This window comes from Camarhynchus parvulus, unplaced genomic scaffold, assembly GCF_901933205.1.
Source record: "Camarhynchus parvulus unplaced genomic scaffold, STF_HiC, whole genome shotgun sequence".
Classification (NCBI taxonomy): Eukaryota; Metazoa; Chordata; class Aves; order Passeriformes; family Thraupidae; genus Camarhynchus; species Camarhynchus parvulus.
Window position 1 is genome coordinate 1 of NW_022148384.1, and position 11,172 is coordinate 11,172.

The following is an 11,172-nucleotide window of genomic DNA, read 5'->3' on the forward strand; positions in this document are numbered from 1 at the left end:
TTATATGTCTGGGGCCCTGTGGCGGGAGTGGCCGGCTGGCTCCTGAAATTCGGTGCTTTTCAGGATGGTTCCCAGACCCAAGCTGGCAGCAGTGGCAACTCGGGCTGGTTTGAGAGTGCCAAGGGACTCCTGCAATCTGCCATAAAGAACCAGGCCTGGTGAATTTTCTTTGCCTTTGTGTAGGTTTGACTCTGGCACAATGCCATTGGCCCATGAAAATACACTTTCCCTGTTGTTTGCTGTCAAATGTGACCACGAAATAAGCAAAGCAGGTTTCTGCCTTCAAAATTAACAAAGGACAACTTTATTAACTGCAGTACAATTACATATAAAAAGATACACACACAGGGAAAATGAAAACCTTGCAAAAAACATTTCCTCCTCCCCCGCCAAATTCTCCCAATGCAATACATCTCTCCCCCAAATTCCCAACTCTCAATCCATCACCACCCTTCAGACAATGAATCCTCAGTTCATCAGGAGTAGAGGAGTCTTCCTTGTGCCATAGGTTTTCCCTGGAAACACCGTTGAAACCTCGTGTGTTTCCCTGTCACTCGTGGCACCGCCCGGAGTACAATCTGCCATCGTGACGTCTTCCTTCCATGCCCACTGCTCTCACCACTGCACATGGACCAGACCTGCTTCTAGGGTTCCCCTTTTAAGGATGCTTTGCCCAGTTCCAAAAAAGCACAGTCTCTCACTTTCAGGACCACTGTCCCCCCCAAATTTGGTCACTCCCTGGGGCTGAGGGGTCTCAAGAAAACAACACTGAACTCTCTTGGCTCCAAGCCATTGCCTTCCCCCTAGATGCAGTTTCTGTGTCACAGGAAAATAAGTTCTGTCCATGGCAATACAAGAAAAGTCCCACAAAAAAGCCACTCCATCTCTTCCCACCCTAAGGTTCTTCTCCACCTCTCTCGTGGCCCATTTCCTCTTATCTCATCTCTTATCCCTCTTCTCATTCAGCTCCAGGAGGATCAGCATTGGCAAGGTTTCCATTATTCAAGAAAAAGGTTAAAAGCTCCTGCCAGAGGCCAGACTCCTTCTCCTGCACTTCCCCCCACCTTCTCCACCACAGGCGGGCTGTGCTGCTAACACGATATCAACGCTTCAAGGCCACAGCACAGTCCCAAGCACAGAGCACTGGCTTCCTCTCTCCCGTCTCCCGGGGGGGGGCTGCCCAATCCCTCCTGGTGCTTCTCTCTGTCTCTTGGCGGGGGGGGTTTGCTCGATGTCTCTCTTTGCTCCTCTACCCTTCCATCCTGGGGGGCCTTCAACCCCCTCTCTGTCCAAGGCCCAGCCTACCTCAAGGCCGCATGGCTTTCCCCTCCCCTGCCCAGCTCAAAGCCGGGCAGGGGAGGCTGTGACTCTTCCCCAGTCGGAACTCAAAGAGAGAGAGTCCCAAGGGAAAGCTCTGCTTTTAACCCCTGTGTTCTCAGAGGCGTATCCAAATACCACAATGGTCAAAAGAGGTGCCAATTTCAAAATCTGAACACCTATTGGCCTCTGGCCGCTCCATTCCCAGAAAACCTATTTCCTGTAAACCCACGACAAAAAGGTTTGTTTTTTGTGGGGGTTTTGTGTTTCTTTTTTTGTTTGGTTGGGTTTTTTTTTTGTTGTTGTTTTGGTTTGGCTTTTTGTGGGTTTTTTTTGTTTCGTTTTGTTTTGGTTTTTGTGGTATTTTTTTTCCCAAGCTCTGATTGTTATTCTTTCAATGACCCCATGCAGAAACAAAGTTGAAATAAACTCAAATAGAAAACTGACTCTGTGCTCCTTTAGGAACGAGGTTCCCCCATCCCCTCTGCACATGAAGAGAGGTTCTGCAGCACTGTCAAACCACCAGTGCTGCATCAGTGCTCCTGCCTTGGAGCGAGGGTCCTCCTGAGGGTCCTGGGGACCTCTTAAATACATTATGAAAGTTTGGCTATGCAGCTGTGGATGAGAAAATGCAGCCTGGAGAACGCTGGCTCCTCTTACACCAATATTTTTGGGTTTTTTACCTTTCCTCCCTGCTCTTTTTTTGTTTTCTTGCTCACTGTGTGTTTCTCATGCCCAGAAGGCAGGAGGACACCCAGAGATGTGTGCCCAGGTCTCAGCAGTGAAGGGAACAGGAGCTATGGGGTGCCCTGGGCCGTGGCAGCATTTCTGCTCCTGCATGAAGAGAAGTGAGGCCGTGGGCTGGGCTCCTCCAGCCTCCTGTGAAATGCCACATTTCCTGCTTTCTGTGACCTTTGCAACTTCTTCCGTCACTGTGCTGTTCCTCTGAAGGGCTGGGTCAGGATAAGCATATGAGCCTGCACTGTGGCTGAGGCACTTTCCTTAATGGTGAGAAACGAGTGAGTTTTCTATTATGACTTCTTTTTGTCATTCTCATCTACAAAATATGCTGTGTTTAAAAGAGATCCATACAAATATTTCATTGACATGCTTTAAACATCACTGCATATTGTCCCAGTGTGAAGAAATAATGTCAGGGCCCCTTGTGGGAAAATCTACTCTTTATTTTGGTCCTACATAGAATCCATCCCAACTGAAACCCTTCAAGAACTGCACCTGAGCTATATTTTAAGGGATGTGGTGATTCCATTGCTGTCCCCACGTCATTGAAGGGAGAATCCTGCTGTGGCAGGTGCAAAAGGGCACCATGGCTGGGGAGGCACTAAGAGCTGGCACAAGATTTTGTTGTTCTGCTGTTACACATCTGGAAGCCTCCAAACAGAGCAGTGACTAAACCCAGCCAGGCTGTGATTTATCTCTCTGGGGTGATTTGGCTGGCTCCTGTGCTCTGTTCTGGTTGTCAGAGAAGAAAGCTGATCCATGCACAGCATCTGCAGAGCAGACTGCTCCTGGAGCATCAGTGCTGCGGCTTTCCTGAAGCAGCTTCTTGAAAAACACACCTTGGTGGCACAGACACATCTGTGCTCAGACCAGATCACTTCACCTCTTCCTGTGGGGTTCCAGTGAGAGCTTTATTGAGCTTTTTCATCAAAAGAATCCAGGGATGAAGAGTCAGTCCAGTAGAAATGGAGAAAGTTTCCCAGACTTCAAGATAGACTGGAATCCACAAAAGTGTGCAATAGATTATAGAGAGTAGTGTAGGTCTATCACCTGGTGAGAAATTTAGGGTTTGGGATTTTTAGTGTGTTGTGGATGGAAGCAAGATGGAGGGCACAGAATGTTGTCCTGGGTTTCTTCTTGATGCTTCTTCCTCCTTCTTCATGGGTTTGGGTGGCATTTTATAATTGGGCAGAAAAGTCCCTTTGTGGGCTCTGTGGGATCAGTTATTGGGTTAAAAGGGAAAATAATCCAGGTGTCAGTTCTTAATTGGATAGTTTAGTCTTAGGAGACCTTGTAACAAGGAATTGTTGGCCATTTGGTGCCTTCTAATGAAAAATTATCAAACTCACAATAATGAGACTGTTTCACTGATAAGAAATAATAAACACTTGAGTCCAAACATGAATTACTATCTCAAGAGCCTTCAACCAAGACACAGAGAAACCCACAACTGGAACCACCAAAAAGGAAACGGGGTGGGACATCACCAGAGCCTGGGCTCCTCCTGTGTGTTTCCTGTACAGGTTTTCCAGGCAGATAAAGAGGGCCTGGAGGAGCAGGCTGGGTGTTTACACAGAGCTGCCTACCAGGGGCAGGGTGCCAGGATGATGCCAGGGAGGAACCCACACATCTGCAGCTCAGCGATTCCCTGGGTGTCATTTAGCAGCATTCAGTCCCCTCACGTGGATGGATCACAAAGGTGAGTGTGAGAAATGCCAATCACTTGTTTTTAAAGTTTTAAAAGTTTAATAATAATAAAATGGTTTTAAAAATAATAATATAATTAAAGTAATAATAATTTGGACAATTAGGATTAGGACAATATGAGGCAATAGAAACAAAGAGTTACGGATGTTCGGGTACCTTCTCCTGGGCAAAATAAGCCTGAAAAAGGACCCACGTTAACAGAGGATTAACCCTTAAAAGCAACAGCCTGTTGCATATTCATACACCTCATCCATGATGCATAAATTCCATTCAAACACAGGATTCTGTCTGGGCAGTGTCAGCTTCTTCCTCTGAATCCTAACGGCTGAGCAAGGTGGGAAGAAGTTCATTTCTTCTGATAATGGAGCAATAAATTCTCTTTCTCTGAAAGATTCAGGTGTCCTGTGGCTGCTATCTTGGTGCAAGTCCTTTCTTTAAAAAAAAGTATCTTACATAGCGCAGTTTTTATTTTAACATTATGTTATAACCTAAAACTATATGCAACACACTACTTAAGAAAATTAATACAACATAACTTTCTAACATAACACATATGATATTCATTTTAATATTTGCAAAATGCCAATCATAAAATACACACTTTTCACAGTGAAGAAAAGCTTAAAATGAAACCCCAAATGTCTGCCACAAATCCACAGCCCAGATGCATTCAATGCCTCCAGGCCTGCAGCTCCTGAAGCAATGCTGAGCAGATGTTCCTGAGCAGGGTCTGGGTACAGGGGGAGAGAACTTTGCTCATGATTTCTTGGCTGCATGCCAAAAAAGGGCACTATTTACATGAATTTACCCTCAGGAAAGCCAAAGATTGGGTTTTGGATGGTTTATTTCCCTGCCCAGCAGAAAATAACACAGAATGTCAAGAATTTCAAGAAATAAACACCATATTTCATTGATTTGGATGCATTTCATTTCCTTGTATTAATTTCTATACCTTTTGCCACACAGGGGGGAAAAAAAAAGTTACTTTTCTGCATGCACCTCCCCCAGAACCCAGCGTCCTCCTGGCAGGGCCAGCACATATCTGGGACACCTTGGTGGCTGTGTCATTGTGGGTGGCAGCAGGCAGGGCTGGGTGACACCCAGGCATGGTCAAAAGTCAGTGGGGCGGGGATAGAAATATTTAAACATTTCCTGGAGTGCAGATCTTGTGACTCTGCTGCTCGCAGGAGGAGGAGGAGGAAGGTGCTCAGCCCCTCTCTTCTTCCTCCCCAGGGTTCTGCTCTCCTGACAGGGGTGAGGAACTTCAGCCCCACCGTGCCCAGGGGATGCTCTGCTGCTTTTCTGGCCAGGAAAGTAACTTTTTTTTTTTTTAATGTGTGGCAAAAGGTATAGAAATTAATACAAGGAAATGCAATGCATCGAAATCAATGAAATACTGTGTTTATTTCTTGAAATTCTTGGAATTCTGTGTTATTTCCTGCTGGGCAGGGAAATAAACCATCCAAAACCCAGCTTTGGCTTTCCTGAGGGTAAATTAATGTAAATTTATACTTTGCTTTTATACCTTAAGACTTCTCTATCCCTTTCCTGATTTGCTGAGGTAATTTATTTCCAGTTCAGCTTGTCAGGCAGTAACTCCTGAAAGTGCTGATCAGAAAATGGGTATTGGAGCCCCACTTATTGTAGATACCAGATAGATAAAGGTAAATTAAGTCCTACCTGATCAATCTTCTAACGTGGTGAAAGGCTTAGGAGAGGCTTCCTGTCAGGTGGGGTCTCCTCATGGTCTGTGGAAGCAGGAGGGATTAAGGATTTCTGTCTCACTGCAGGTGTTGGATCAGGGGCAGTCAGGACTGTGTGTGGCTGCCATCCATAACTGAAGGGGAATGCCCATCTCCACCTGTCACTGATGGCTTATCAGGTAACCTGGGATGAGTCTGAGATGATATTTACAGCAAAAGCAGCAGGGACGCCTGTGAGAGGGGGGCTGTGAGAGGGGCTGGGGCCAGGCAAGGAAGCGAGGGGTCCATGAGTGCTAAAGCTGTGCTTCTCTCCAGGCCTTGGCTCTCCCAGCTGGCACTGGCACTGCTGTCCTCAGCTGCCCCTCTCACAGGACATATGGAGTGTAAATGGTGAGCTTTCACAGGCTAATGAAACAGTATTTTCTGTTCATTAATCAGGTGAAGACCACAGAGCCATCAAAAGTGCCCCCAATGTGTTTGATGGACCACGCCGGGCACATGCCCTACTCTGAAAGCACTGACAACCACACCTCTCTCATTCTTCTGGTGGTGAACCCAGAGCCCACCCTGTGACCACCACACCTCTCCCATCCTTCTGGTAGTGAACACAGAGCCCTCCCTGTGACCACCACACCTCTCCCATCCTTCTGTGGAGCCCTGGGTTCTGGTGGTGAGCCCAGAGCCCTCCCTCTGACCCCCATGGAGCCCCCAGCTCACAACCAGGAGGAAACCTCCACCCCACCCAGAACAAAGGCAGCCGAAGTCCTTAACTCAGAGCTAAATGCTGCTGTGTACAACAAGGATAAAGAAGCTGTGCTGGAGCTGCTGGAGCAAGGGGCAGATGTGAATTCCAAGGTGGGCAGTGGCTGGACACCCCTGCAGACTGCAGTGAGAATCGATGAGGAGGAGCTGGTCTGGCTTCTGCTGGACAGGGGAGCCTCTGTGCACACCAGGAAGGACAATGGGGGCACTGCCTTTATTGAGGCAGGGATTGCAGGGAACGTGAAAGTCCTGGAGCTCCTCCTGGAATGTGGCTCAGATGTCCACGAGCAGGACATCAATGGCTTCACAGCCTTCATGGAGGCTGCGTGGTACGGGAAGGAGGAAGCCTTGAAGTTCCTCTACAACAGAGGAGCAAAGGTGAATTTGAGGAGGGAGCCCAGCCAGGACAAAGCCAAGCTGCACAAAGGAGGGGCCACAGCGCTGATGGACGCTTGCAGGGAGCGCCACTTCTCGGCTGTGAAAATCCTGGTCCAGGAGATGGGGGCTGACGTGAACATCCGTGACAACAGAGACAGGAATGCCCTGATCCATGCCCTAAAGGAGGGTTCAGGCAAAAGAAAGAATGAGTCACCTGTGCCCATAGTTCGTTTCCTGCTGGAGCACGGTGTGGATGTGAAGAGCAAAGATGAATGTGGGAAAACTGCCCTCATCCTGGCTGTTGAAATGGAGAGCCCAGAGCTGGTGACAGCTTTGTTGGAGAAGGATGAGATAGATATTGATGATGCAGATGAGGAAGGCAACACAGCCCTGATGGTGGCTGTGGAGAAAGATGATTGCAGAATAGCAAAGTTGTTGTGTGAAAAGGGAGCGAGGACCGACCACGGGAATCTGATTGCAGTTGCCAGGAGGAATCGTTCTACCAGCATGGAAAACCTTCTTCGTGAGCACAAGGTCAGGTTTGTTCCAGAGACCCCCAGAGCCTGGGAGCCACACAGCAAACGCTGGAGGGCCCAGCTGAAAAACCTTGATCAAATGTATCGCCCCATGATTGGTAAACTGAAGACATTTCCATACATCCAGCAGAAAATTCAGGATGGCATCTACCTCGGGCTCCATGGGGGCACAGAGGTGGCAGTGCAAATAACCCGCAGTGCAGAGGGTGACAGAGAGAAAGAGTTCCTTGAAAAATGTTCTCACAGCGAACATCTCCTGAAGCTCTTCCAGTGCGAGAAGAAAAAAGGCTGCATGTACTTGTGCTTCCCACTCTGGGAGAAAAACCTCCAGGAGCACCTGCAGGACCCTGAAGGCCAGAAGGATTACAAAGCTGCTCTGAAGATCATCTTCCAGGCACTGAGAGAGCTGCACTCCCTCGGATTTGCTCACCAGGATTTACAGCCCAGGAACTTCATAACAGGTTAGGTTTTGATCTCCTTATGTTTTCATTTTGCTTTCTTTATGTTTTCATTTTGCTCTCCCTGAAGTTTAGAGAAGAAGGTGCCTCACAGCTGTCTGTAAAAGTAGAGATGTCTTTGTGCTGAACGGGGTGGCTTTAGATCTCTGTGGTGTTGTTCACAGGGGTCCCAGGATGAGGGAAGAGAGGAGAATCTCAACTCCACGTTTCAGAAGGCTGATTTATCATTTTATGATATATATTCTATTAAAACTATACTAAAAGAATAGAAGAAAGGGTTTCATCAGAAGGCTTGATAGGAAAGGAATGGAATGATAATAAAATCTCGTGACTGACCAGAGAGTCTGAGACAGCCAGACTGTGATTGGCCATTAATTAAAAACAACCAACATGGACCAATCACAGATGTATCTATTGCATTCCACAGCAGCAGATAACCATTGTTTGCATTTTGTTTCTGAAGCCTCAGCTTCTCAGGAGGAAAGATCCTAACGAGAGGATTTTTCATAAAATATGTCTGTGACAGATCTCCTCTTTAAATAAGTACAGCGAGGTTCACAGAGAGAGCAAGCTTACACATCCCATTAGCTCTGCTCACCTCTGCAGGGCTCTGCAGGCAGACCAACCCACCACAGGCACTTCCAGAGAACTGTTTTTCAAAGAAGGGGCCATCCAGTACTCAGCAATGGACCATATGAAGGTTTGCAACCTTTATTTGCTAACAGTTTCTCTTACTTCCCCAGATTTAGGTGGCAAAATTTACTTGGCGGACTTTGGTAATAAAAGAAGGTCGATTGAAGGCCAAGAAGAACTTGTAAAGTCAGATTTACAGGTAAGTTCTCAGTGAACCAACCTATGGTTTAAAATGTTGGGTGCTCTCTAGCTGTGGGTCCTAGGGAAAGGCTTTTTGCATTCCCAGCTAGAAAATTCCTTGATTTGTGGGGAAATCAGTGTAGTGACAGATGTTGCATAAGAGGGATGTTGGTTTGGATGCCCATCTCCTCTGTCCTGGTGCACACAGCTTCGAGGTTTGTGTTGGGTGTGTTGAGTCTTCACTTCTTTTTGCCAGGGTTGGGATGAAATGTGTGAGATGGTATTTCTTGTTGGGACTCAGATGTTCATTAGTTCTTATCTATATTGCAGTCTCACAAACCCTGAGCTCTACAGCACTAACAAACTAAAAATGGAGCCGTCTCTCTCTCTCTACCAGGCCTTTTGAGGATAAACTGTCCAATTAAGAAGTGACACCTAAATTATTTTTACTTTTAACCCAATGATCCAACCTACTTTTAATTATTTTTACTTTTAACCTAACCACCTGTAGCCCACAATGGGGACTTTTTTATCCAATTACACAAAACCACCCAAACCAATGGAGAAGAAGGTGAAGAAGAAGGACCAGCTTCTGCCCTAAAATCTCCATCTTGCTTTATAGATATTACTATAGTCTAAAACCTCAAACTCTAAGTTTTCCACCATGTGATATTACACACTTTTAATCAAACTATACACGCATAACCTCAGTTTTATCATTCCATTTTGGAAGCCTTCTCCATGGCCTCAGGTGAAATGCAGTGTTCTCTTGGGGGTCAGAGCCTGTCAGCACAGGAAGTCTAAAATTCTCAGTAACCAGGGTTCCAGAGGTGTGTATTTTACATTTCTGGGCCCCTGCAGGGTCTGGGGACACGAGTCCTCTTCCACTGGGCTGGAGGCTGGGTGCTGGTGGCACGGGAGCAGTGATGTCTCTTTGCAGGCCCTGGGCAGGCTCGTGCTCTACGTTTTAACTGGGGGTAGGAAACCCCTCCAGCAAGTTGGAATGGAGGATTTGGCTCGCAATTCCCCAGATTACACAGAGGCTCTGGACCTGGTACAAAGCCTGTCCTCTCCTGATGAACGAGGCTTGGAAGGGTTGAGCAAACATCCCTATTTCTGGAGCAATCAGAGGTAAGGCTTGGGAGTACAAAGGAGGTGGAATCTTGCTGTGGGAATTGCCTGTAGTGCTGGGAAATCCCACTGGGAGATCCCACTGCAGCTAATGAAGCTTCTCATCCCACAGCAGGTTCAACTTCCTGAAGAGCATATGGAATAAAATCAAAGATGACCCAAACAGAAAAAGTATTTTTCAAGATCCTAATGTCACTAAGAAAGCTTTTCCTTATCCACGGTGGACCAAAATGGTAATCCTCTTCAATTTGGGTTGGTATCAGGTTTGAGCTGGACATTCAGGCAGAAGATTTTCTGAGTGTTTAAAAATGGAACTGGAAAAAGTAGCCCCACACAAAATACAACTGGAACAAAGAATTCAGTCGAAGACATGTAGTCAGAGGATGTTGATGCTAAAGGGAGCTCTGCTAACTGGGGTGATAAAAGGAGATGATCATTCTCAAATTGGCTGGCAAACCTTCAAAGTCTATTGGTTTTTGTGGGGTGTGAAAGGCAGGGAATAATCTGTGTGCTTTCTTTCAGATTGACAAAGATATTTTACATGCCATGGAAAAACCCAGGAATGCAAAACCTACCAAATACGGAAATGATGTCACCCAACTGCTGAGGCTCATGAGAAACATGGATGAACACAAAGATGAAAAGTAAGTGTTCTCATCCTTGCCCCTGCCATAGAGTCAGAGAATATCCTGATCTGGAGAGGACACTCAAGGATCACCAAGTCCTGTCTTTTCTTTGCCCAAGACAAGCCCAAGAATCCCCACCACGTGCCCAAGATGAAAGACAGATGGAGGTGTTGGAGGAATAGCCATAAAAAAAAAAAAAAAGGATTGAGGAGTAGAAAATTTGCAGCTCTGGGATTTCAAGGAGAAATTTCTAGGAGAAATCCCAGAGCTCCAAGTTATCAGAAATCCTCTCTGGAATGGCTTTTTCTCTGCAAGGACATCCTCCTCTTGGACAAGCTTTAAAAATCCTGTTTGCTTTTGTTCTCTTTCAGGATCACCAACAAAATAAGAGACTATGCTGAGTATTTCCTGGGGGCTTTCCCAGAACTCACCATGTATGTGTACAACAGCTTACGGCAGAACCCCAGGTGCAGCCACCTCGCAGACTTCCAGGAGCCTTCTCTGTAGCATGTCACTGCCTCCTGCCCCATGTCTGATCCACCATCACTCCTTTTATTTCTTATTTATTCACCTCAAAAAGAGCTGAAGAGGCGGGTAAGGAGATGGGATAAAGCACACCCAGGGACAGAGTATGGAGGACTTGAATTAGGAAAGATTTCAAAGAGTTTGGCGTAAAAACCACGAGCTTTGGATGCTCTGATTTGCACTGTGATTATATGTTGCTTATGGAAACATTTTTCAGGTGTTGAAAAGGTTCGTTTTTTGTGGAGTTTTTGTGTTTCTTTTTTTGTTTGGTTGGTTTTTTTCTTTTTTTGTGTTTTGTTTTGTTTTGTTTGGTGGTTTGTTCATTTTTGGTTTATTTTTGTTTGGTTTTTTTTTGCTTGTTTGTTTGTTTGTTTTGGGGAGTTTTTTTGTGGGTTTTTTGGTGGGGTTTTTTTTTGTTTTGGTTTGTTTTGGTTTTTGTGGTATTTTTTTTCCCAAGCTCTGATTGTTATTCTTT

At 46.1% G+C, this 11,172-nt stretch overlaps 1 protein-coding gene across 1 annotated transcript; it reads left to right on the plus strand.

Moving 5' to 3' along the window:
• The first annotated feature begins 6,167 nt into the window (after positions 1 to 6,167).
• Positions 6,168 to 10,679, plus strand: RNASEL (ribonuclease L). Its single transcript, XM_030970398.1, has 6 exons — positions 6,168 to 7,605; positions 8,346 to 8,434; positions 9,356 to 9,546; positions 9,659 to 9,779; positions 10,069 to 10,190; positions 10,544 to 10,679. Exons 1-6 carry the CDS (start codon positions 6,168 to 6,170, stop codon positions 10,677 to 10,679), a joined length of 2,097 nt encoding a protein of 698 aa, XP_030826258.1.
• Positions 10,680 to 11,172: the final 493 nt, after the last annotated feature.

Excerpts from the sequence above, each read along its gene's own strand:
- RNASEL (XM_030970398.1), top strand. The coding sequence starts at position 6,168 with ATGGAGCCCCCAGCTCACAACCAGGAGGAAACCTCCACCCCACCCAGA. Across the intron at positions 9,547-9,658 it reads TATTTCTGGAGCAATCAGAG|CAGGTTCAACTTCCTGAAGA; the intron begins GTAAGGCTTGGG and ends CTCATCCCACAG. Across the intron at positions 9,780-10,068 it reads ATCCACGGTGGACCAAAATG|ATTGACAAAGATATTTTACA; the intron begins GTAATCCTCTTC and ends GCTTTCTTTCAG.